The sequence below is a fragment of the Psittacula echo genome, assembly GCF_963264785.1.
Source record: "Psittacula echo genome assembly, chromosome: 4".
NCBI classification, from domain to species: Eukaryota; Metazoa; Chordata; class Aves; order Psittaciformes; family Psittacidae; genus Psittacula; species Psittacula echo.
The window spans coordinates 58466844-58494002 of NC_137738.1; the positions used below are offsets into that span (position 1 = coordinate 58466844).

The 27159-nt window shown below is 41.7% G+C and overlaps 1 protein-coding gene across 1 annotated transcript in view; it reads left to right on the forward strand.

Moving 5' to 3' along the window:
* Positions 1-273: 273 nt before the first annotated feature.
* The window catches only part of LAMA4 (laminin subunit alpha 4), a 102005-nt gene continuing 75119 nt past the window's right edge, over positions 274-27159 (forward strand). Inside the window, exons 1-2 of the mRNA XM_080615472.1 lie at positions 274-1037; positions 24986-25087. Coding sequence (XP_080471598.1) covers positions 837-1037; positions 24986-25087 — 303 coding nt within the window. The 5' untranslated portion in view covers positions 274-836. The remainder of the gene's footprint in view (positions 1038-24985; positions 25088-27159) is intronic.

Consider the following 27159-nt stretch of genomic DNA (forward strand, 5'->3'; position numbering starts at 1 on the left):
TGAGCCGAAGAGAAGCTGAGAGGTGGGCTTGAGGGAAAGGATCTGAATGAAGCATGTTGGAGAAACCACTTAAGCCCCATTAGCCCATGGCGCAGTCAGGCTGTCTCCCTCCTCTTCCTCCTCCTCCTTCTCTTCCTCCTCCCACCCACAGCTTCCCCATGCCAAAAGAAAAGGTTGGTCTAACATGGGGTTTTTTTATATAAATTTGGCACCTTTCTGCCTTCCACTGAATAAACTGGAGATGTTAAAAAATAAACAGTCACGAGAGGCGACGCTTCATGTGGAGCAGTCGGATAGAGCTGAGGGGGAGGGGGAGAGGAGGAAAGGGTGACTTCACTTTCTGAACGGCAAAGTTTGAGTGGGAGGGTCTCGACACGAAAGGTAAAAAAGGGAATGATGTGAACATGTGAAGGAAGCCAGAGCACTGAGCAGAGCGTCAGTCTGTATCCTGACAGAGGGAGATAAGGTGGCTGGGGAGCCAGCGGTGCTTTCCTGGAATACAATCTCTGTTTGACACTCTGCTTAAGCACTGCCCATCTGTATGTTATTGTGCTGGAGCCTCTGGGGAAAAAGAGGAGCCACAGGCACTGAGAGTGAACGAGGGAGGCAGCAAAAGCGCTTTTCTTCCCTTCTTTTTCTTTTTTTTTTTTTTTTTTCCTCCCCCCCTTTTAAATCAGGATCTGATTAAACTGCCTTGAAGTGCCACATCTGGAAACTGAATGCTGAAAGAAAGTTAAAATAACTGAGGCACCACTAAGCCAAGGGGGGCTGATTGCAGAAGAGGGTAAACAATTACTGAGACGCTAGAAGACCACTGCTGGATGTAAGCGGAGGAAATGGCTTTGATCTCCGCCTGGCCCTTCGTTTCTCCTATATTATTCTTTTTGAGATGCTTCTCCTCCAGCACAGCCTCAAGTGAGGGAGGCGTTTTTCAGTTTGACATTGAAGGTAGCTCAGCGGTCAGCACGCAAGAAGCCACTGTTATCAGAGGGCAGCAGCAGGCAGTAGCTACTGGAAGTTGGGTGCCTTTTGCTGAGGTACAGTAACTCCCTTCTCTCTCTAGTGTCTGCACTTTTCTGCTTTCATCTGTCTGTGCTGAAGCTCGCATCTGGTTAACGTTAGCTTAATCATTCGATCCTTAAAGGGATACCGGAGGACTTTTTGCGGGGGGTCTGAGATGCTGCATTTCGGGGCTGGCGAGACACAGTTTAGACTTCAAAATGTACACATGCCCTGCCTGCTGTGATTAGACAGCTGCTGTACTTTGCAGTGAGGCTGGCTAAGCATGTCTCTGACTTTCCTGTCAACATAACTAAACAGGCCTGACCAAACAGAGCTATTTTACAAGGGTTAATTGTCACAACACTTTTCTGCTTGCCTTGTAGTTCCTGCAACTGTAATGCTCTTAATCTTCCAGAAAAAATCTGTACTGTGAAAGTTTGTGCTTTTGCATCTGAATGTCATCCACCTCCAAAATCTGAAGTTCCGTTTCGCTGTAAGAGCAGGGATAATAAATCAAATGTGTGTAAGAAACAGTCTGCAGAGAAAACACCTGCAGAGATTTTATGACTTCCAAAAAGTATGAGGTTGGGAAAAGTGACAAATGAAATCAGAGAGATCTGAGAAGCAGTCTGACGGTGGAAAATTTTCCTGTAACCTCTGTGTTTTGGGACTGGTTGATATTCCTCATTCTAGCAAGGCTGCATAGGGAATAGACTACTCAAAATTACAGCTTGAGAAAAACAATAAATTATTCCAGCATACACTGGGAAGGGGGGACAGTAATGTCTCATGCGTGGGAGATGCAAAGTATGAGGCAAATTGAGTTACATAAGGTCATGGGAAGGGAAAGCGTAGTTCTTCTAGCATAACATCCCCAAATGAGGTGAGATTAGGGTAGCCATGTCACTGTGACAGCATCAAGATTGCAATCTCCGATATCACACGGCCAATTCTCCCCTTACACTCCAATCGCCAGACCTAACAGCCATGGAAATAAGTGCACAAACCCTTCAGACAGCCGGGGCTACTGTGGGGCTGGGCAGAGCCCATCTCCCTGCTGCAGCAGATCCAAACAGGTGGGCAGCCGCGGGAAACACCTGCCCCCTCTGCCAGGGACTTGGTGGGAAACATGACTTGTGTGAGAAAACTGAAGGCTAAACCCTGCTTTTCTCAGCACAGGGGCTCTCGGGAACCATCCCAGACTTGGACAGGCTCCGTGACAGGGGATGTACAGCTCCGCTCCACTGGCCTGGGATCAGCCCCAGGAAGCTGCATTGCCACCTGTTGCTTACAACAGGGAAAGTCCCTCAATGAAATGCCTGATTAAAGAGCTGGATGGGTTTTATAGCTGCTTTTCACAGGATAATGGACATTAAGTGATTATCAGCCTTTCTCAATATGATTGGGTACTATGGTTTTCCCAAAGATAACAGTTCACATTGCTTCACTTTGATATATTTGACTTCACCTTGGGAAAGTTCTGTGAGATATCCTGGACACTGCAGAGGAATGACGTGTTAGTCTGATTCACCCCATTTCAAGCCTCCCTGAAGTTTCAATTGTACAGTCCAATCTATTCGACTAACCGGTGTCTGCTCTGGCAGTTTGCTTAAGCCACTGCAATGGCAGCATTTAGACCCTGGATCCCATGTTATGAATGAATGATGCTGCCTGCTATTGCCACGCCGTGGCCTTTGGCTGCAGGATATTATGGTTTCATGAGGAATGGGACAGGATTTCATGCCCCTTTGCTAGCTGTAGATTCACCTTACTGTTGCATCTCAGGGTTATCTCCATGGCAGTTTCCAAGGAGCCCCAGTAGAATGCTCTTTTGGGACAGGGCAGATTTCTCACAACGGTGAGAACCTGCTTAGCTGTTGATCCAGATACACAGCTGGTAACATGAGCTGTGGAATCAGCTCTAAACCCAGAGGTTGACATAGGGGCCAGAGAGTGGTGGTCTGGTAGTCTCTCACCCAAGGAAGGAACATTTCCTTTGGTCCTCAGAGAGCTCCTACAGGCCACCTCCCCGCCCTCAGCCCCAGGAACAGGGTTTATACCAGCAGGTTTGAATTAGCTTCTTTCGAAGTCTGAGTTCTTAACCCACAGCTCGCAGCCAACCGCAGGGTAAACTCCCTTACACAGCGTGGTTTGATTCAGCTCCTTCATCTAAATATTGACTCAGGCCTACAACTCTCCCAAGCAGACAGAGGCTGTTAGTCACATTGAACAGTGCCAAATTATACAAAGGGTCAGATTTGCAAGGCAGATTTACAGAGCCAGGGATGGGGCTTCATTGTGGACTGTGGTACCAGTCAACCACAATGCAAAACATGCCACTGTAAAGCTGGAGCATAGGTCAGGGCACTGAGAGACTGTGGTGTTTCAGGGTGCTGGACAGTATTTGCTCCACACATGATCCTGCTCTACACAACATCTTTGGAAATCTGTAAGGTCTAAGACAGTGCTGGTGGGAGTTTCCAAGCTATAACTGGTGGGATGCTCTTAAATCCTGGCAGCAGTTTGGTATTATGACTCTACAGAAGAACAGGAGATCCAATTAGTGTAAATACATCTTCCTTTCCTGTGTTGGGCAACCCTAAACTTAAAGAAACTGGGAGAAGTGGGTTAAAAATTCAGAGTTACTCCTAATGTGGAGCCTTCTGTGCCTTGGATTAGAATGAAAGCCTCCTACCAGCAGAAAGAAGACGACTAAATACGTTTTCAATGCTATGCTAATATACTGTACCCACTCACAAAGTGGACCATGAGTTTGAGTTGGACTTCAGGCAACACCCAGTAGCTTGGTGCCCTAGTTATTAACCGATATGCAATCCAATACACCTAAATTAGGCATGTAAACTGTTCCTAAACTTTTCCAATAAGAATCAGGCACTATCTTCAAATATAAACCCAAATTCCCCATACAGTGATGCAGGCACTAGGTTTTTAAAGCCTCTAATACCTAGCGGTCTTCCCTGAAGGCCTTCAAAGGAACCTATTCCTCTGTAAGAACTATGCTATGTACTCACTTCAAGACAGCTTTATCAATTAGCTAAATTCTGGGCCACAATATGTAGATGTTTAAATTAACTGGACTAGATTCTACCCAGTGAAATGTCATGTTACCTGCATAATGAGTACTGGTAGTGACTATCATCATATGAGGTAGTTACCTCTCTGTCTCTGTTTCAAGAAGAATGCTTATAAATCTATGAAAATTATTCAGAAAAGCATCATGAAAAGGATTATAGTGTTAAGATTTGGAAGGTAGGTGAGAGAATCGACAATCCAATCTGCTTAGCTCAGAGGCAGGTTAAGAAAAAACTTTGAACTTGTTGTGTGAGCACATACATAGGCAAAAAGAAATAAATAGGCTGACTAGTCTGATAGATGAAGGTCTCACCGTATGAAGCAACTGGAAACTGAAGGTGACCCAGTTCAGACTACAAGTTAATTACAAATTTTAATTTCAAAGGTAATTAAGCACTGAAGACTATCCAGTTGTGTTGGATTGTCTATCAAGAGGCAGATCAATATGAAAAGCACTTTCAAGTGCCCAGGGGACATGGGGGAGATGTTACAGTGCTGAATCCTGATCTGTATGGGGAGACAGTGAGAAAAAGAAAGAGAGTGAGCACAAACCAATGGATCCGACTCATTAGTATAACCCAATTGCCTCTGGCAGCATAAAGTCAGAGACTGATTTTTCCAAATAAGGATAAAGTATCTTACAAGGAAGATTCATCAGGGATGGAAGCAAAGGATTTAAAACTGACAGACAGTGATCAAATGAAAGCAAACAAGCAAGTGGCAAACATCAGAAATCTTTGGTTTGGGGCTCTACTCATTAGCTTGGACATAGCAGAAGGAAAGGGGGTGGTTTTGATGAAGCACAGAGTTAAAACTGAAAACCAGAAGTAACTTCTGAGAACAGTTGTAGCCCACTGCCAAACATATGCCTTTAAAATAAGAGGCAGGTCATATATCACCATTTCGGTCTGAAGCCTGCCACTGTCAACATTTGTGTTTATAAATTCCACTGGCATGATGGTTTTAACTATTTAGGTGTAGACTTTGTTCCCCAGAAGGAAGAAAGTTCCTTACAGAATCTAAGGTGAGCATAAACAATGGTACCAGATTTCAAATACTAAGGAGCATGACAAATGATTCCCTGTAATTCATGTTATACGTCACCTACGTTAATGTAAAATGAATTTAAGGTGACATCCAGGAAAAAAAACCTCTTTTGATTCTGATATCAATGATTAACTGAGGTCAAGAAAATAGCAAAGAAAGACCAGTATAGAGGAGTGTGAGGATTAGTGGAAGAAAGGGAAGACAGACATTCTGTGGAAACACTTGTCAAGGAAGAAAAGATAATTTCAAATGTCCTCTATAGAAAGGAGAAATGAAGCAAATAGTGAGAAAGGAAGCAAACTAAAGCAGGAAGAAAAGAAAAGAGAGGAAAAAATTAGACCAAGAATGAGATAATCAAGAGCCTTAAGAGTAAAGTAGTCGGGACAGAACAGGAAGCCAATTCACAGAGTGAAGGAAGGCATGATATTGTTGGACAGATGGAAGAGGAAAACTGTTTGCAGCATAAGTGGTTTTGGTTCAGAGGAAAGGCAGAGAGGCAAAAGAAGTCTTTTAAAGGAAATAATTATCATAGTCAAGTCAAAATTAACCATTTACTGTAAGCGAAAGTAAGAGGCAGAAGTTATCTGCTGGAGCTTGCTTGTTAAAATGACATGTTCCACAACCATTTCTTCCCACCTGACTTCTACCAGAAGCTGCTGGCCTAAGTTTTTACAAGCAAGAAACTGTATTTGAGGTGCTTTGTGCCTGGTTCTCTAAAGGGATAAGCTATAATTAGCAGAGGACCTGTGACAAACTCACCTCTCTAAAATGGATCACATTAGATACATAAAAAGAGAGCAATCATTAAGTCCCAGCCACTTGTTAACAAAGACTGAAACTACCACCAAATTGCCTTCACCTCTTTGCCCATAAAGGCTGTAACAGAAAGTCTTGCAGACTGTTTAGAGAAACTGCAGTTTGATCCTTAATTGTAGCATTAATCTGTTTAAAACAAAGTAGCACTAGAAGGAAGCAGCAGAAGACCTAATCCTGTCATGTAAGCCAAAAAGGGGCTTAGCTTAACAGAAACTTTTATATTTTTTAAGCTAATGGGAACTGCATCTACCTTTAAAAAAGCATGTCTTTAAATGAATTTGTTTCAGACTCTTGAGTTTATGTTAGGTTAACTCCCATAATGCTTAATTTGGATTTCTAGCTGCTGGTTTTTTTTTTCTAGTACAAGGTTATGTTCTGAGAAACATCTATTAGTGGGGAGGAAGTTTTACTGCAGATGCTTGTGATTCCAGCTCAAGTTTCTCATCAAAGCTTTAATGAAAATCAGCTGCTTGGAGTAATGCCGCCAGACCCCAAAACTTTTAAATTGTAGGAAGCTGAAGCAATTGGAAGCACAGGACACAGCAGATGGATAGTGTGAAATGTTCTCCATTTCAGGAAGGTGCATAAAGCACTTACAAGAACAATGCAATTTAAACTCCACCGCAGTGATTTCCCACAAAGTTTTGGGCAAGTACCAGCAAAGTGCCCTGGAGCTTATTCAGGGCTGTGAAAACCAATAAAATGCATTTCATGACCACTCTTATTCATGACATGGGAAGCAAGAAAGGAAAAGTCCAGTTTTTCCAGGGGGCATGAGAAGCAATGAAAGAATTGATTTCTAAAGAACTTGTCCTGATTTAAACTGATAACAATTAGAACTCCTAGTGTTCGAGAGCTATGTAAAATAGGTCTAGCTTCTGAGTAATACATAACCAGCCACTGACAATTTACAATTTGCTTCTGGATATACATTTCAGACATCAAAATATAGATACCCTTGGTTTCCATATTTTAATTGGTTCTCTTGAACATTTGGAACCAATCCCGGTTCATTTTCAGGCACCACCATGAGCTGGGGATGTTTGGGTTATGCATCCTAATGCAAGATTCAACGATTGCTGAATTGCTGTATAAAAAGCTGTTAGAATGCCACAGGCTTTGAAATCTAATTCTTTGTCGTTAAATGGTCTCAAAGAGATATTCTTAACTATCAGTCAGGATACATACACTGCGTATTTGGCAATGCAAACAGAGATCGACTAAAACGCAGTAGATGTGATTTGGCTTTGTCGTTCCTGTTTAAGTGTATTGCACAATTCTTTAGAGAGTTTTTTTTTCTTAAAATAAATATTTCAGAAATAGTAGAACTCCTTTTTTTTCTTTTAAGACAAACCAGCAAGAAATGGTGCTAAAACCCCAGCATTCAAGAGCCAAAGAATAATAGAGGGTTGTGAAAAGTATTTTAGAAATTACTATTCCAAGTTTACAAGTCTAAAGAACTAAAGATGTCATTTTTAACAGGACCTAAAATGTTATATTTTAAGTCATGACATGTGGAAGCCAGGGGGCATGGGAAGAACTGGCACACTCAGATGTTAATTTGAAACATAATTGAATAATTACTAAATAAAAAGATTCCACCTGCATTAACTTCCAATATGATCTGTAAAAACAGCCACTTGAGCTGAAACTGTAAGGCTCTGAGTCTTTGTTTGATTGTTTGACTCTGTCTTCCCAACAAAAATTAATAAAAATGAACTCATTCAGGCTTTCACTGTTGGCATCAGGTGAAATAGAAAAATAAAGTTACACTGAACCAGCACCTAAACTGGATCATTTCTGGGCTGTGTGATACCCTCTTACCACCCTACAATGCATCCTGCTACTGTTGCATGAGCAGCCTCTGAGCAGCTAGAGATGAGCAGACTTTTCTGACAAGGTTATTGCAAGTCCAACATGTCCTAGGGCTTCCCACTGTAGTTTTTCACCTCTGAGCCTGTATGTTAGCCCGTGGAAAGCCACAGAGAGCCTGCCATTTATGACTCTCTTATGCTGTGCTCCGCACTCCCTGGCTCCAAGGACTCTTCCTCAAAAGCACTCTGTGGAAGCTAACATTTTGCTTCAATTTTTCCAGAGAAAATCTGCACCAGTATCCAGAAAAAGAAAATAATAATAAAAAAGAAAATAGCATAGGAGCTGGCAGGGCAAAGCACACACACAGCCCTCCCTACCCAGGCTGTTTAAAATACTGCATGTCCCAGAAAAGCTAACACAGCCTGGCGCGTTGAGGGTTAGCAAGAGCACCAGCACCTGGCAAAGATCCATTCAGGAGGGAGGTGGGCAGGTGTTAAAGGTCTAGGCACAGTGTAAGGTCAGAGGGGATTTGCGTGCCCTGCTCAGCTTTTTGCAGATTTGTGATTTTCTGTGGCTCCGTGCTTCCCATCAATGCCAAGGATTGTCTCCTCAAGAAGCTCAACAGAACTTCTAAGTCACCAGCTAATTATTTTCAAGTCAGCTGGAAAGAGGGCTTTGAGTGATGGATTTTTATGAGGGATAAGGAAATAAACTATTGTTTTTTTCTCTTGATGCATCTACTCTTCCCCCTCTTTGAGCCAACAAGTAACTAATTTCTTCGTTATCAGACTATGTCTATGATGAAACAAGCCAGGAGCTGAGAGGCGGTGCGAGATCAGGGCAGGTTATCCATCCTTCCAAGCACTGGCTTTTCCTCTCCTTTCAGAGCACATCCTCTGCCCACCTCCATTCTGGATGTAAGGCATGTAGTACAAAGTTGACCATGTCGAGCTGCCTCACTTCCTTCCCACACGTTTGTAAAGCCCTGTGATCATCAAGGGGAAAGCCCTGTTTCTGAGAACCACTCAGAAACACAGCTCCTTCTCATCAGGCATCCCCAGCAGCTGTCTTTTTTGTCCGGTTACCCTTGGGAGGGAGAGATGGATGAAACTGTTTCTCTTGATCTTCCAAGATTTTCATATTGGCTCATGTTTCATGCTAACGGGCTTTTAAATTGATGTCACGGCTACTGGTCAAGCAAATCACTGTATGTCTACTGTATTCCAACATTGCAAAGAGCTGCAGTATCAAACCACTCGATGCTTGAAATCTGGGGTAGAGGAAATTGCTGCTAAAGGGAAATGAAAGGGAGCTCCAGATCTACCCTCTCGATTTTAACAGTGTCCCATGAGCACAGCCATACCTGCTTTAAACACCACTTTCCTTTTTCACCCCTTGCCAGTTTTTATCTCTATCTGAAAATCTCTCAGGGAGTGCTGTAGTTTGTCAACTGATTATGTCTCACCATGGGGACTGAAGAGGAGATATGACTCAGAATGCACATTTCATGCGAGCATTTTGTAGGGACTGGGTGGAGGTTGATTAATGAGGAAACAATGCAGAATTATTTATCTCTTTTCCTGTAAATTGAGTAAACTTGGCACTTTGTTTGAAAGAGAATGATCAAACAGCTACCTTTACAACTGCAGATTTTCTATTTCCAACAGTGAGCATCTGTAAGAGCAAGTTTTTTTACATAGTGGCTATAGTAAAAGGTACATTAGAGAAAAGGCTGGTATTAATCTCTAATCCTTAGCCAGCTTGTAGACAGCTAGAATGTTTTAGCCCTCCCCCTTTTTGGAGAAGAATGCCTTTTAAGCAGAGGCTTTGTCTTTCCCACTGTATATGGAAAAAATGACTATTCACTTCCATGGAAAGTGCCTAGCTGAGAAAGTTTATATTGGATCCAACCCCATCTCTGCTGCTGAATGGCATTTTGTTTTCCTCTTGGACTGGGGAAGGGGTAACAGCCTGAAAATATTTTCAACACAGGAATTTTTTAAAAAATTAAACACAATTAGTCAAGCTGATAGACAATGCTATTGCTCTGCATAAAGCTATCTGGCTTTCAGCTATTGGTTGTTTTTGTGGGAGTCACTGTCAGTCTGTCACTACTACAATGGAGACACACACAAGCCCACTCAAGGAACAAGAATATAGAGTGAGAGTGAGGTGGGGACGGGGTGCCTTGTCATTCTTCTCTGTTCCCATGCTCTGCTTTGCTTACTGGTTTGGGATTACCCACGTGCAATTAGCTACATTCACTCTCTCTCCAACTGCTAACTCTAGTATCCTACAGGGAGAAATGTAGGAGGTAGCTTTTGCTCTATATCTTCACCATCAGTAGGATTTTACCTAGAATTTCAGCAACTAGCTTCTGTCTCGCTAGTTTTAGTTTCAGCCACGTCTGAGTTCTTGGTCTAAAACTTTGGGAAGATGGTTCCATCAGTATCATAATCTGTTCTTTATTATCATCAAAAATAAGCTTCTAGTTTGGAAGCTGATCAGTTGATACTTCTCAGGTGATATATAAATATCCTCAGTCATCAGGGATAAGTCAGCAGGTGAAGTTTTCATATTAGCTGTTGCTAAGTTAGGGCCTTGTCCTATCTCCCTTAAGGCAAACACAGTGTTTTCAGTAAATTCAGATCGCTCAAACTCTCTGTATATATAAATGATGGGGATTTTACAGAGTTAAGTTGTTCCTTAGCACAGCAACAGTTTGAAAACCAGACTTAATTCAGACATCAGATACATTCTCCGGCAGTTGCAGGCTGGCCAGGCACAGTGTGCATGGCTCCAGACCAGGTATAGCCTTGTGCTCTCAGGTGGGAGCATCACTGGGGATGCAGACATAAAGAGACAATATTGAGATCCATGCACTGGGGATGGCAGAAAGGACACTAGTAACAGCAAATAAGGCTTCATTTGTTTCATCACTCATTGAACAGTTCATTTACTGAAAAAGATTACAGATTCAAAACCAGCGGCATTAGATTATTTGGGCTTTTTATGCCTGAAGATTCAAACTACTGAGCTTCACAGAAACACATCCCTGAAGCTTTAATGAGCATTTCATATCCTAGAAATCCCCATTATTATATTAATTTGCCAGATCTATGGGCAAATGAGAGTAGTGAGGCTTTAATCTTCATTGAACCTATCTCATCTTAGAATTAAATTTAAAAAATAAGAATAAGCAACAATATTCAGGTTTTCACTGAATGACTGTTTCAGGAAGAAATACTTTGCTTTTAGATTTGCAAGCTAAATAAAAAACCCAGAAAGACTTGTTATTATTTAATTCACATAATCACTTTAGTTTGTAATCTCATTACATGCAATTAGAACCGAGATACCTCATTACATGCAATTAGAACCGAGATACCTGTCAAGATAACTGGGTAATAAAATATTACCAGCATTGTGCCCAAAACTCTTCACCAACTTCTAGGTAATTCGTAATTTGTAACATCAGTGGAGCGCTGGAAGTAGTGAATATTTCACTGTTAACAATGTCAGAAATTTAAGACAAAAAAATGTGAATTTAATGTACTACACCAAGACTAAGTTAAAAAATGTGGTCCTCTCATAATGTTTACAGTTTTAAAAAGAAACCTGAAATTGCAAATGGCTACTTTGCATGGGGATTCTGCCCTTGAAACAGTAAATACTATAGAGTGGCTTTTTGCGTGCAGACAGCTCTCTAACAGCTGTAGTGTCCTATTAAATGGTGTAATTAGCTGTCTAACTATGATGTCACACACTGAATTAATTTCTTCAGTAATAATAGCTAGAATGTGACCTTTCTAGTTCAGAAGAATTTGATACTGTACACCAGAGGTAATGGCGGCTTATAGAAAATATAAATAGAGCGTGGAGGCCTAATGGGAAGCTGGTGAGCAAGGTTGTTTGGTTTTAATTCTCTGGGTTTGTGAGGCTTCAAAGCACACATAAATTTAGTAAAAATCAAAGGAGAAGAAATAAAATTGCAGAGCAGATGTCTGCTTTTGTCTGCCTGTTGTGTAGTACTTCATGGTGTAGAGCAGGACTCTTGTCCATCTTTCTTTATGATGACTTTGATGGTAAAACATGCCTGTCCAACAGGTCAGTCATTAACTTCTGAGAGTTTCATTCTCCAGGGAATGACAAAAATCCATTTGAAATGTCACTTCATAGGGATTTATAGGTTTAAGTACAAAGACAATCTTGGATTTGCTATTACTCAAGGTCTGGGAATTTGAAATCAATTTATTTCTTCAAATGATAACTTAAGCTAGAGTGAAGTATGACAGCTCTTAGAAAGGCCATCATCAGGGCATTTTAATTTTTAAATTAGTTACAGTTTAACTCTCTGGTTGGAAGAACTCACAGCAACCTCCTCCATAGCCAGTCTGGTCTAGGAAGATGCATGTAGCAAATTAAGAGAAATGAACAGGGCAGGTTAAAAGGGGAAGTTATCAGCAGAACTAATGTTATTTGTACGTTCAGTAAGAGCTCCAGCTCTTCATTTGTTTTCTCAAGAAGAGGAAAATGTTTTAATCACTGTATCCAATAAAAACAAATGCCATGAAAGATATTTTAACAAAAACAACTGCATCAAATAGATTTCTCCATATTCACATTTCCTTCCTCTTACGAATTAAAGAAAACAGATTTTCCTTAAACATCTTAAAAGCTGTCTTACAAAGTTGGTTTCAACCTTTTATGTGAAATTTTAACACTGAAGTGTAATTTTTTCTCTTTCCCCCTACCCTCTTTGACTAATCCTTTTTATATATCTGGTATGCTTAGGTAATAAATCCTTGCAGGTCACTCATAAAAGTTGCCCTTAAATACCAGAGAGTGCTTTATCCCTTGGAAACGATGGAGCAAAAAAGTGGGAAAGAGCACAATGTCAAGCAGTGCTGTGTAAATATGCAAATGGCTTTAAAGCATGGGAGCCAAAAAAGTTCTTTTAGCACTGGATTAAAAGGACTGGAAGTCTTGGGTCCAGCAACAGCTTTATATTTACTGCAAGCATCTGAAACAAGCAAATCATGACTACCAGAAATATCTGCTCATGTGAGGATATTCATTATTCCGGGTGATTCTGACTAGTTCTCCTAAAATATATGAAATTGTTGACTTGTGTCACTGCTGTGGATCACATTAGGCACATACGGACACACTCCCAGGCAACCAGCTGTAAGTGGCCCTACTTGAGCAGTGGGGTTGGGCCAGATGACATCCAGAGGTCCCTTCCAACCTCAACCATTCTGTGATTCTTAGTATCCATTTATAGTTATTCCATTTTACAGATCAAGAAACTGAGTGAAAAAGTAATGTTCATGGTCACACAGCAGATAAGCAGAAGAATGTGTTTTCTTGAGTCACAATATCCTTTTGAATGTAGTTAGGGACAAAGAAGTTCATGCACAGAAACAAGGTGATGAGTTTCTTATCTGTTCAGCAGGAATATTTTACATTAATTTCAAATAGCATAATGAAACTATTGCTGTAAAGATGTTAGTAGATTAGAGGTGAAGGGTATGTCATGAAGTTGGTGAGTGACCAGAACCAGGTGCAGGGAAAGGCAAAGCAGAGAAGTAGGAAGACAAATAGAAAGCAGGACAGTGAGGACATGAGCATGAGCAGAGAACAGGGCAACAGCAGAAGGGCTGTGGGAGCCAGTGGGGCAGGTGGAGATCCACAATCCATCAGGGTAATATTCAGATGCTCCATTAATAGAAACAGCCCAAGAGAAGCACAGAGGCCCATCCCGAGAAGGGCCAATGAACAACCATCTCATCTGGTTGGCATTTACTGTAAGACTGTTTAAATAACATTCAAGCCTTGTTGCCAACAAGAGAGACATATAATATAGACAAGACTAAAAGGTAACCTATAAATAAAAACTGGAGTGAATGTGTGCTATATATATAAACTGAGGAGTCATGGATTTAATCAATGCCTCACTGTATATAAATGGACCTATTAGAACTTGCTGTCTGCAGCAAACCCCCCACTGCTACACACTGTGCTTTTGAGGGTATTGTAACTGCCAAATCTCTATCCATGTGATTATTCTTTCTCTTTTGGCAAATTCAAATTCATCCAAATTTTGGATACATGAGAGCTAGAAGAAATTTATACAAAATCTATTTGCAATTATATAGTTATGTTTGTAAAGAAGTGGCAGGGTTAGGACAATGACAGGACAGTTAGGAAAATACCAGCGCTGTTATCAAATACTTGTATATAAAGGGGCAAAGGACACCTTGTAGAAGGTGTTCTCTCTCCTGCCCCAAAAGATCAGAACAAAACAAGGCAGGGAGAATTTAATCCAACAAATTTTGTCGCAAGTCATACACTTCACATGGGATCTATAAGATCTCAGATCCCTTGTTCATATGGCCTACTGTAGCTAGATCAAATGTAGCTGTAGAGATGGGTCCTTCTGGCAGGTTGGAGGAGTAACGAAAATCCAAGTGCTTAAATACAGCCATCTGTTACCTCAACCATTTCAGCTGCTGAGGGACAGAGTGAACCCTCTCAAGCTTCTCCCATAGCAAGTATTACAGGAAAAAGTGCAGAGCTTTGCTCTGCATTTCTTGATTACACATTGCCGGTGATCTTGTGAACAGTCTAGTGTTTATGTGTGGAACACATGAGGATAAAAGCTGCAAAGAAGAGGAGGAATGACAAATAATATTCAAAGCAGCAAATAATATTACAAGCACTGTTTTCATACAGGTATCACTGACAGCCCTACCCTTTTGGAAAACAGGATTCAGGAGTCTGATCATACAGAGGCATCTGGCAGCATCTGATGCTGGGCTCAGTGATTTGTTATCTCCTGGTTACGAAGCGTGGGAAGACAGTGTTTCATGGTTAGCTAGGCCAAATAGGAAAGGCAGATTACATACTGATGCACACCGCTTAGATATTGTATATGTACCTGCAAAATACATATTCTCTTCTGGGTACAGACAAAACCAGCATAGTTCAAACTTTTATCTGTTAATTTAATCCCAAAACTTACTTAACAGTGTTTCTCAGCTGTAGTCAATATTTGGTACAAAACTGCTTTCAGCAAGTGCTGGTGAGCTATCGTCAGTGAGTTCTTCACACACAAAAATGGAAAAGTCTAGGTGTGAAGTATACTGCACCATCAAACTGCCTGGATGAGTGGAACATTGGCTAGATAAGATGTGAGATGGGATAAAAGCTTTTGGCAGTTCATCCACTGCCAGAAACAGGGCTCCATCTCCGTAACTTAAAGGCATGTCCACGTTGGTGATGCAAACTAGAGCATTAATTAGTAAATACCATGTCAATCTGGTAAAATGAATCTCTGATGAGCCTGCAGCTCTGTATGTGTTCAGAAAAGGGGGAAATGCATGCAGGTTTTCCAATCTCTTACCTGAGACACCAGGTGCAGTTCATAGGTTTTCTAGTGAATGTGAAAGTCCATCCAGTACTCTGGGACCACCAGCGTGGCTGAGTCAGCACCAGGGTCCTGCAGAGAAAATATGGCTACATACTGTCCCCCCATTTAACCCTTGTCCATTCCCAAGCACGCACACCTGCGGTCACAAGATACTCCTGAATGCTACCCATACTGAATACTCAAGCCAAAATTTAATCTGCAGCAGTTAAGCATCTTTTCCACGGTCAGTAAAGTGTGTGGTGTCTGTGCAAGTGGGCAAAGACCCCACGCTCTTGAGTGTGCTGCACACCAGTAGCATGGTCCAGCATGGAGATGTTGCGCACAGGGCATATGGTACATTCACTGGATTTTATGTTTTGGCAAAAAATAGACAGAGGTTTCTCCTGCAGGTCACCAAAGGAAGGATGGCCAGGACAGTGGGGTGCGGCATTATTGTAGCTCTTTTTGTTTGCAGAAGTTTCCCAACAGACTGAAGGAAAGCTAAATCTTTGTGTCTGTGCTTACGAATAACATGTATCTGACCTGAGGAATTTGAAATGTCTGGTTTTTTGCTCCCAGGGAGCAAGAAATGGTCAAATGTCCATCAGTCCACAACTGATAGTCTGAATTTTAAAAGTCCATGTTTAAAAACACCGGAAGTCATTTATGTCCCGAGCTGAAAAGCAGATGTAGAAGTCACAGTAGTGCCTTCAGTACATTCTTGCTAACTGAAACACCAGAAGTAGACTCATATATCTGCCCAAGGTAAAGAAGATTGTTCCGTAGCTAATGATTTCCAGACATGATAAGCCATACAACTTGTGCCTTCCAGAGTGCTTTTAAGCTAGGGTGTCTATGGAGTCAAACACTTTGTTTATTTACATCTTCATTTGGCAAAGCAGTATTTTTAGTGCATCAAAAAGCACGCCTTTTGGAGGGAACCAGAAAGTGTCCTTAGAATGGGGTCATGCTCTGTTCTGTGCTAGAGCTTTGTTGCATGGTTATTTGGGGAGTTTTACTCTGATCACCAGCTCTGGAGATTGTCAAAGTCACAGCATCAGAGCTCTTCTTCTGAGCTGTATCTACAGTGCTTAACCCCAACCTGAACCAGGAAAGACATGGCAGCACTAACATGATGGCAGGGATCAATTTTTCTCTCTGTAAAATGGGATAATCTTATATCTCACAGACATGTGTTAGCCTTGCTGCAGTGAACACCAAGTATTTTGAATGACCATAACGTCTTAATAATAATTCCTTAGCTACTTCTTTCCAAATATTTTCTATGCTGTCCAAAGCCATCAAGTTAAAGCAGGACTGAGCTACTAACAGCAATAAAACAATAAAAAATCCAAAACAACATATCTCAGAGATGGGCAGAAAAGATTCTGTTTGCAGATTTTTGAATGCACAAGTATTCAGAGTGGAAGGTGGCACCATTGCAGAGTGATATAATAAACCTCCCTTGGAGAAATACTTGTAAATATCAGAGGAGTCATTATCCAGACAATGGGAAACATCCCATGATCATGCTGAGTTAGGCCAGAATCGGCCTAACTCAAATGTAGAAAGAGAATTACTTGGGCCTGTCAGACATCAAGGTTTCCGTTAGAGGCACCCACTTTCTCTACGTCAAGGTACTGACTGGTAGAACAGGCTGTCAGGAGCCTTTGCACTTCTCTGAAAGTACAGGGTGTCCAGCAGTTTGGCCAGATCTACAGCATAGCAGTCATAACCTGGACACTTCTACACAGCACATCTGACATGTGCAATAGGTTTCATGTCGCGGACTTTGTATGCAGTATAGGCACCTACACACGAGCTAGCCCTCCAAGTCCGCCTTTGCGGTCAGTAGAAAACAACAGGCACAGCTGACCTACTTAGGTGCATTTTAGTATAGAAGAAATGAAACCATACAAAGGGTGTCTAGCTGGCTTCTCCCCATGTGATGTCTCCATATTGATGACTCCCAGCCTGTTGTGGTTTGGGCTTCTTACACATGAAGTCCCGCCGCCCAGCTGTGGAGGCTGTAGGCCAGCATGCCCCTGCGCTAGCACGGCTACAGCTGTGCTAGCACAGCACTGCACCTGGGCATGGAGATCCTATGGGGTTCAGCCTGGGAATGTGTTCATGGCTGACACACACATGCCAGATGATAAGACTTGCCAGATGGTGAGAATTCAGCATGCTTTCTGTGAGCCCTTCCCTGGGGAGTGAGTACTTCTGGAAGTGATGACAGCACTGTAGCTGATAGAGACCAGGAATCTCTTCAGAAAAGAGCCTTGCTTATCCTAAGGAAACCAGAGAAACTGAAATAGCATCAAATGTACAGGAGAGGACTGCTTTCTCAGACTTGTTTCTTTAATGTTCTCATTTCTAATAAATAATTACATAAATGAAAGTACTGAGAGATAGTCAAGCAGGAAAACGTCTTTATTTTTAGGAAGGGCAGTAGGCCATTTATCTCAAGTTGGCCTAAGCAAACAATCTTTAAAAAGGGCTCAGAACTGTGGCTGCCAATTCCAGATACTGCTCATGAAAAAAAATAAACAAAAGCAAACATGTTTAGGTTGGGTTTGGAAATGTCCTCAAGAAGCAGAGGGCTGTTGTTTCCAAAGCAATGCCATGCACTTCAAGAAGACTGGTCTCTCTTTTAGACACAAAGATTTTAAAGTGAGTGGAGGATGTTTAGAGGATTCACACAACCCTGTATAGCAAAGGATGGAGTTTCAGGGAATTAGTATTCTGTTGAGCACTAAAATTGTGTTTGGCTAAACCATTCCTTCCAGAAACTCATTACACCTTATTGCGAAGCAATCAGAAGAGGCATTGCTCTACTCAATTTTTCTGATTTTTCTTTTTTTTATCAGTGCATTAAAAGCTTGGCCTATGGTTGGTATGGTGCCTGTTATACCAGAGAAGCAATCTTTTTCTAATTTCTGTTCCCTGGACTCTAAGGCGAAGCTTGATAATGTTCAAGTAGTGTTTTCTTTATTTTCTTCTTACACTCCGTAAGAGACAGTGGGGACTTCTGAGGGTCCTGAAACTGTTGATCAACCTATGCCAAGTGATAAATATTATTATGCAAGTAATTCACAATACCTGTCACGGCTCTCCATAGATGTTTCGATTGAGAGGTAGCCTGTCACCCCAGGCTTCACAGTTCTCACACTAAGACTCCCTTAAGCATGCGTCTTCTGACAATACTTTTAGGACCTTTATAGAACAGATCAAACTGCAGAAAACTGGAAAATTGAATGCACAGAAATCCTTTCAAAATGAAATGACATGTCCAATGAACTTGCTACCCCACTAAGATAAAGCAGGTGAATAAGCTGCGGTATGTCAGCTTAGCCAGAGGTAATTATCTATGTATGTTCTCCACCATCATCAGATGACAGGTAATGAGAAATAATTTAATTCTCTTCCACTGAAGGCTAAAAGAGCATTATCAGGAACAGTTACTATGACTTGAGTAGCATGACATAAATTACACTACAGTTATCAATCTAACCTCTCTGTATATGAAGAAGTTGCGGGGGAGGGCTGTCAGAAACTACAAAAACATTTTTGCATCTTCACATCAAAAATCACCCTTCTAAAATACCGGTGTTTATGCTTTGGGATAGAACTTGTTTGCATTTTTGCAGGTCGGTTTGAGCTATTAGGTTAATTTAGATAATTTTCATTTCACCACAAGTCCATGAGTTTATAGGATTGCCTGGGCAGCAATCACTTTTACTACCCTGAACAGATCTTTGAAGTGAGAATCTGCTAAGTGATATCATGATATTTGATCTTTGCTCTCATGTCTGAACATCCATGTTAGCCCATTAAGGATCCTTCTCAGACCTGGAAGGAAGTACACCTTTTGGCTCTACCTCTAGCAGGAAAGAGCATAACACTGTTGGCCAGCTACAACCAAGTCTCAGCTGACACTAAACTTGTCAGTGACTTGGCAGCTTACGTGCTGTGGCTGCTATTTTGAGTGCTGTTCTTCAGATTCAGTTCCCCAAATGCACCAGCTGTCTCCTCTTTTGCAACGGTCCTGGAGGCGAGCACCATCTTTTTCTTCTGTGTTTGTTTTAGATCAAATGTAATGAGATTCCTGGCCCAAGACTGGTAGGCATGAGTATAATGAATGTAACAAAGGCTGAAATGTCTTAATGTAGACCAGTTAACCCTGGATCCACATCCCTTCGTGTACCCCAGCACTCAAGAGAAAACTCTGAAATAATAAACACTGGTGTGGATCCAAGGGAGCCTTTTATTATGGAAGAAAGAGACTCTTTGTGGGTTCATATATTCACAGGAAAGTCACAAGTTCCAATACTAACTAAAGAAACACGCCATGTTTTCTTACCATTAGATCAGAGAGTCCATGGCTACATCTGAATCACTGAATAAAGCAGAGTTGGGACCTTCTAGTCAAGTAGCATAACACAGCCCAGGTCCACATGTTGAAGTTCTCTCCTTGTTTGCCCAGCCAATAGCAGTCCCATACAGACTGCTTTGTGGGAACACATCCTAACAGATGCTATGCTCTGAGCCATGCCTGGACATTGTCAGGAAAATCGCAATCTGTCAAAGAGCAAAATCAAGGTAGAAAATGAACCATCAGTCAGTGTGGATGATTGGAAGACAGGACCTGAAACCATGCTTTGCCCTTCTTCAGTTGGCTGAGGCAGATACAATCACAGACAATGCTCTGCACATGTTACTAGCACAGCATTCTTCTTTTCGAAAAACAAACACACCTACCCTGGGATGGCTGCACCACTATTGTTAGCTGGTGGCAGGGGAGGAATGGGGACCTGATTTTGCCCTCAGTTATGCAGGTGCAGATCAGGAGCAACTGCAATGAAACTGGTGGAACTGCTTGAATGTAATATAGGAGTAAACTCATACTCAATGTGGATCGTCTTCCATCCTCAGTCCCATCTTGCACCCATATCAGCAGAAGGGTCTGAAGAAACAGAATTTGACTATGGGCTCCACAGTGCTTTCAGCAATGCAGCTGGTTCTTGTTTTTAAGAAATGTAATAATTAAATCCAGATGTAGGGAAGGGTGGGAATAAATGTGCCATGGACATAAAAGATTTTCAAGAGCTCAGCAAGATTCACATTAGATTGGACTTTTCAGCTTGAACTGGAACAAACACTGTCCCTTGGGCAAAAAAAAATCTAATAATTGTGAAGACATAATTGCTAATGCAGACCTAACATTTTGGCCTACTAATTGTCTTCACCATTCAGAAACAGACATGGGACGGAAATGTTCCTCACTCAATTGCCTACATAACGATTTTTCAGGGAGGGTATTTCGATTTTGTTCCAGACCTGTTTGTGCTTTGTGTGCAATTATTTTGTGCTCCCAGAACATTCAGCCATTTGAATCCCTCAATTAGCTCAACACTCTCACACTTCTTTTTATAAATACAATGTTGGCTTATGCCCTGGAACAACTAATCGAGCACTCCATTATCACTAGTAGGGCAAGGAGCAACAAAAATATATCAGAATAATTGAGAATGCCTGAGAAAACTTCTGAACCCGAGGGAAACAATCTGGATCCCATTTTCCCCTCATCCCCACTTCCATCATAGCATTGATTGTCAATACTTCATTTCTGGTTTAAACTGATGAAACTCATGGTTTAAAACACTGTATCAAAATAGTGAGCATTAGCACCTTCTGATTTTTTGTGATGAACTGGATAATGAGGGGAGAAAAATGTTGCCAAAAAATACCTAGGTTTCTTAGGATCCTGCATCTCACTCTCAAGAGGGGCTCTGACAGCAAGAATAGCAGAGGCACCCAAAACTGAGGTAGACGTTTTGAGGAACTGAGAAGTATATCTGCTTAGATAGGGGTTAAACTGGTTCCCAGTGGACTTCAGCAAACACAATACAACCCTGCCTGTACAGCTGGTAGCAGCGAAGTTGCACTGAACTGCACCTAACCTGTTACTGTTGGGTGAGTGGACTAGATGAAAGATCACTCATGGCTCAATGAAGGCATACCTTTAGTTGAAGTAAGAAGGTGATGATCTCTGACTGACTGAAGGACTTACATAGACAACTTTACACACACTCATCTTCATTGTTCATATTCATGGCCATGAAGTAAAAAGTAATTCTGCTTAGACCTGAAAAACCAAGGAAGACACTTGGGCAGACACTAATGGACCAGCTATGACCACCCACCAACTGAGGGGCATCAGAGAATATAACATGCCTTAGATCTGCATGGGTACAGAGAAATATTGCCAAGACAGACACTGGGATAAGAATCTGTTTTCAATTTAGAAACCGTCTCCCTTCCACTGCATGTGGCATAATCATTCAGCTGAAATCCTTAGTCTGGCGGAGGCCAGTCCTACAGCTCGGTGTTAAGACTAAACAACTGAAAGAAACAAGCAGTACAAATAGACAGTATTTCTGCTGTCCTAAAGTGGCTATGGTATGAAGGCTTTTCCTGCTAGGAGCTATTATCTAAGAAAATGTTTCCAAAGCAAACCAGAAAAAATATTGTGTATAAGAATGGTAAAGACAACTGAGATTTCCATTTATGCTCATCTCAGCTTCTCAGAGATCTCTAGGATAAGATTTGATTTATGATTCATTTGTAAACCTCATTTTTAAAGCTTGTTGTTACTCATCTCTTAAGATACACGGTTTTCTAAACAAGCAGCTTATCTGGCTGGATGGAAGTATGTAGCCATCCTTGAGAATGGAAGTTAACATGCAGATGAATCTCAGGATTGCTGGCTTTGGCTACCCAGGGCTCCACAGCTATAACTACAGAACCGCACAGATGTGCAAGTTCAGGTCCCAGAAGCAGTAGGGACATAGCACTGAGCCAGGGTTAAATAGCCACAGCCACCAAGAGGGCTATTTAGCAGTACTACTCAGGCTAGTTTTTGCAGCTAGTGATGGTATCACTTCACGGTGCTGCATTTGATATTGTAGAACTGCTGTTCATGTCACAGCTTACAGTAAGTACAGGAAGCAATGGTTAGCTCAGTGCAGAAAAGAAATCATCCTTTATTCCAGGGCAACCCAGGAAAATGAGGAAGAGGTAGATATAAAGGAAATCTAACCCTAATTAGATCAGTACAATATAATAAGAAGCCTCATAGCTCATAAAAAACAAGAAGGATCATACCTTTCTGATTCGCCTGAGTTTCACTTCTCCCACTTTTTGCAAAGATAAGTATCACAGTATCACAGTATCACAGTATGTTAGAGATTGGAAGGGACCTCAAAAGATCATCTAGTCCAATCCCCCTGCCAGAGCAGGAACACCTAGATAAGGTTACACAGGAATGTGTCCAGGCGGGTTTTGAATGTCTCCAGAGAAGGAGACTCCACAACCTCCCTGGGCAGCCTGTTCCAGTGTTCTGTCACCCTCACTGAGAAGAAGTTTCTTCTCAAGTTTAAGTGGAACCTCTTGTGTTCCAGTTTATACCCATTACCCCTTGTCTTATCATTGTTAGCCATTGAGAAGAGCCTGGCTCCATCCTCATGACACTCCCCCTTTATATATTTATATACACTAATAAGGTCCCCCCGCAGTCTCCTCTTCTCCAAACTATAGAGACCCAGCTCCCTCAGCCTTTCCTCATAACGGAGATGCTCCACTCCCTTAATCATCTTTGTCGCCCTGCGCTGGACTCTCTCCAGCAGGTCCCTGTCCTTCTTGAACTGAGGGGCCCAGAACTGGACACAATATTCCAGATGCGGTCTCACCAGGGCAGAGTAGAGGGGAAGGAGGACCTCTCTCCACCTACTGACCACCCCCCTTCTAATACACCCCAGGATGCCATTGGCCTTCTTGGCCACAAGGGCACAGTGTTGGCTCATGGTCATCCTGCCATCCACTAGGACCCCCAGGTCTCTCTCCCCTACACTGCTCTCTAACAGGTCTTTCCCCAACCTATACTGGAACCTGGGGTTGTTCCTGCCCAGATGCAGGACTCTGCACTTTCCCTTGTTATATTTCATCAAGTTTCTCCCTGCCCAACTCTCCAGCCTGTCCAGGTCCCGCTGGATGGCAGCACAGCCTTCTGGCGTGTCAGCCACTCCTCCCAGCTTAGTGTCATCAGCAAACTTGCTGACAGTACACTCAATTCCCTCATCTAAATCACTGATGAATATATTAAATAATACTGGTCCCAATACTGACCCCTGAGGCACTCCACTAGATACAGGCCTCCAACTGGACTCCGCCCCATAGACTACAACTCTCTGGCTTCTGTCCTTCAGCCAGTTCGCAGTCCATCTCACTACCTGATCATCCAGGCCACACTTCCTCAATTTAGCTATGAGGATGCTGTGGGAGACTGTGTCAAATGCTTTGCTGAAGTCAAGGTAGACCACATCCACCGCTCTGCCATCATCCATCCACAATGTTATTTCCTCATAAAAGGCTATGAGGTTGGTCAAGCACGACTTCCCCTTGGTAAAGCCATGTTGACTGCCTCTCATAACCCTCTTATCCTTGACATGCCTTAAGATGGCATCAAGGATAAGGTGTCCTCAAGAGCCACAGAATACATAAAGTGCTGTAGAGGCAGTCTGGTGTATCTCAGGATCTGACAGCCACCTCAGGGACAGCATCTATAAATGCTAGCAGAAACAGGGTGTGGTACACAGTTTCTGAAGATATGACATGCTAGAGCCTTCACAGCAGCTCTGCAACGACATTTCAAGAGTTAAGCATGGTAAGAGGTTTAGGATCCAAAAATTCATGAATCTGCATGGATCTAACATAACACATGATACAGGGAGGCTGCACAGGGTGAGCACGTGCTGACTAACAGGTTGCTCCTGAGGTCAACCTGTGCGTGTCTTGCCAGCTTTGCATAGTAAGGTAGAAGTTCCTCAGTGGAGGACAAGAATTTACAAACATATCAGACAAAAGCCATCCTCTTTCATTTTCTTTTTATTTTCCAGTCTTAGAGGGGCATCTTAATAGCTCTGTTTGTGTTTCTGATTCCTTATATTATTGCTCTGATAGTATTAAAAAGGTGACATAAATACTGACAATCTTTTGTTTAATTTCGGTAAGCTCTTTGTATCATCAAAAGTATTAAACTATATACACCAGGCACAGCCACACATTTAAGAAATAACAAGAAAATGCCCTTCTGAATGGAAGCTGGCTGGCTGCTGTGAGAGGCTATCAAAGCAGTAGCTGGCTGGCTGGTTGTGAGGCTGGTGAGATGTGCCTGTTGTCATTCCAGGAAACAATCAGTCCCTGGGAGACACAATAGTTCAATCATTTTTCGTGTGACATAATAAATAAGTGGGCGAGATTGCATATATGTTTCTGCCTCCTCTAGGCTCTTCATCCAAAGCTCATCAAAGCTTTGATGCAAAGTAAATTTTATAAGGCTTTTCTTTTTTCAGAAAATCTATTATTTTCCTATAAATACACTTTCTTTACTGAATAAAGATCATCACTTCTAGTTGACTCATCCTGTAGTACAAAATGCATTAAGAATTAAAACCAGGTCCTCACCTGCACACAGGCACCCACTGCAGGCCAGGGGCAGGGCATAGGTAGGAATGTTGACAGCTTAAATACTGTAGGCAAAAAAACAAGCACAAGGGCAGGGAATGAAAGAGCAGATTCAAGTTCAGCAGCACATGTGTGTGGTCTGCTATGATGAGGTTGTGTACTGTGCTCTGGGGAGACCTGACTGTTGTAATTCTTGCCTTCCCCTGCCTCTCAGCCAAACCTAACTCCCAAGTATGTATGCATAGGAAATACTTTATTTTTATTTTCTCATTGCAGGAATGCCAAGAAGGATTTTACCGTACCAGCTCAGGAAAATGCTCTCCTTGCAACTGTAATGGTAATGCAAACAGATGCCTTGATGGATCTGGAATCTGTGTGGTAAGGAGTTCTTGTCTTCTCTGCTGGTCCCTCACTGAATAACAATATCTTTTTCTTTTTTTTTTTTTTTTAATGATAACGTGAACCCTTTCAGCTTCTTTCACTCCTGCGTGAGGCTTTACATGAAGGAAATACTCCCCAGGCAAACCCAAGAAACCAGGGTCTGACTCTTCTATTAACACCAGTGCCCAGTTTCAATACACAGCAAAAGCACTGTCTGTACCACAGGGGCTTTTTGCTGAAGTGCAATCATAAGTAGGGCCAAGATCAATACATTAATAAGATTATCCTGGCCAAATTTCATTCTCACTTACTTAAATTATCTCTGTATATCCAAAACGTTTCCTGCATGTAGTATTTGTGAGGGTCAGTATGCTGGGGAAAACTTTCAGTCCATCAGAAATATGGAAAAAGTTTTGTATACCTCTGAAGAAATAATATATAAATTAAAACACATTTCATTCTCCCCTTTATGAATACAGTGCTGTATATCATATAAACAGTTTACAATGGTGAGTGACTGTATACGAATGCATTATCCATAGTAATTCTGCTGCATGGCAGCCTTCTGCTGCAAAGAAACCACATTAGAAGGTTGAAATAATACATCAAGGGAAGAGCATATTGAACTCTAAGGTAGCATTACAATTTCCCATATGCTCAGACTCAGTATCAGCTCATACAGAAAGCTTATGAGTTAGTATTAGTAGTCGATCACTTGTAGCTCCAGAGCAAACACCAGTCCAGCAAAATTAATCACAATTACTAGTTGGCAATCAGAGCAATAATACATTAAAAAAAGGATGGAAGCTGATAGTGTAATGTTTCTAATCCACATAGCAAGAGCTAGGTACTTGTGTGTTCTTTACAGGCTTGTAAAGCAGGAGTAGAGCTCAGAGCTCCTTGTCTTGCCATGTGTTACTTTTGACAAGTCATAAACCTTTGCTCTCAGTTTGCCTTTTCATAAAATGGCCTGATAATATTCTCATACTTCGCATTGTTGCAGCCTCTATCAAGTTTTCAGTAAAACAAATACATAGAGTCATGCTCCATTGCATATTTCCTACCATTTTTATTTCTGTGGGAAGAAGACAGTGCAGCTGTTCAGCCAGTTATTATTATGGCTTGGCCAGTGTAGTGTGTTTAGGATTGGCTGGTTTCTGCAGAACACATATTGGCTTAGTATTGTTATATTAAATTTCTAAAAGTGGTTCTACACTACCAGCCATTCCCAGCTATTCTCTTTCACATACACAAGGCTTTTGCTCATGGGATGATTGTTCCCTTAGTGTCCAGTGACAAACATGCCAAGAGGAAACTTCCAAGGGAAGACCTAGGAACAAGAGAGAGAGCTTGACAAGTGTCTGCTTTTGAGGACTCTGGTGACCAGAGATTTTCTGAAGTAGAATACATGAGGTAGAAAGTGCCTATATCCCCAGTTTAAAAACACAACAGAAGATTTGTTTTCTATCTTCAAAAATAAGCCAAGTGGTAAGAGGAAAAAAAAAAAACCAACAAAACCCCCAATAAAATCAAAGTTGCTCTATCAGCATTAAATAATCCAAAAGTCTACGTGACTGGCTGATGTTTCTGCAGAATAATAAACCCTCAGAACCAGCCAGGTAGTAAAGAACAAAACTAAGAGCTAAACCCTAGTTTACTACTTGAGTTCAAATAAGCCATTTGATGGCTTATCTGAATGACTTACTAAGCTATTAAGCTCAGGCCATTTACTTCTGAATAGAGTCAAAAGATCTAAGTGAAATAAGAGTGAAAGGAAAAGGGAAAGAGCCTGGTGCAAGGAAAGAGCAGAATGAAAAGGGATTTTGAAGGTTTGATAGCATACAACAGAACCAGAGGTGCCCATGGCTACTGCAGTAACAGGACTTTTCTGAGCATTTGGAATTTTTCAGGGAAGGTTGGAAGAGCGATGAAATTGGTAAACTGCAAAATGTGACTGAGAAAGCCTTGGAGGAGAAAAGCTTAGGGAAAGAAAGATGTAACTTGAATTACAGCAGGAAGCAGCATGTTAGATGAATGAATGCAAGTAAGTTCAGAAAAGGAGACTTGAT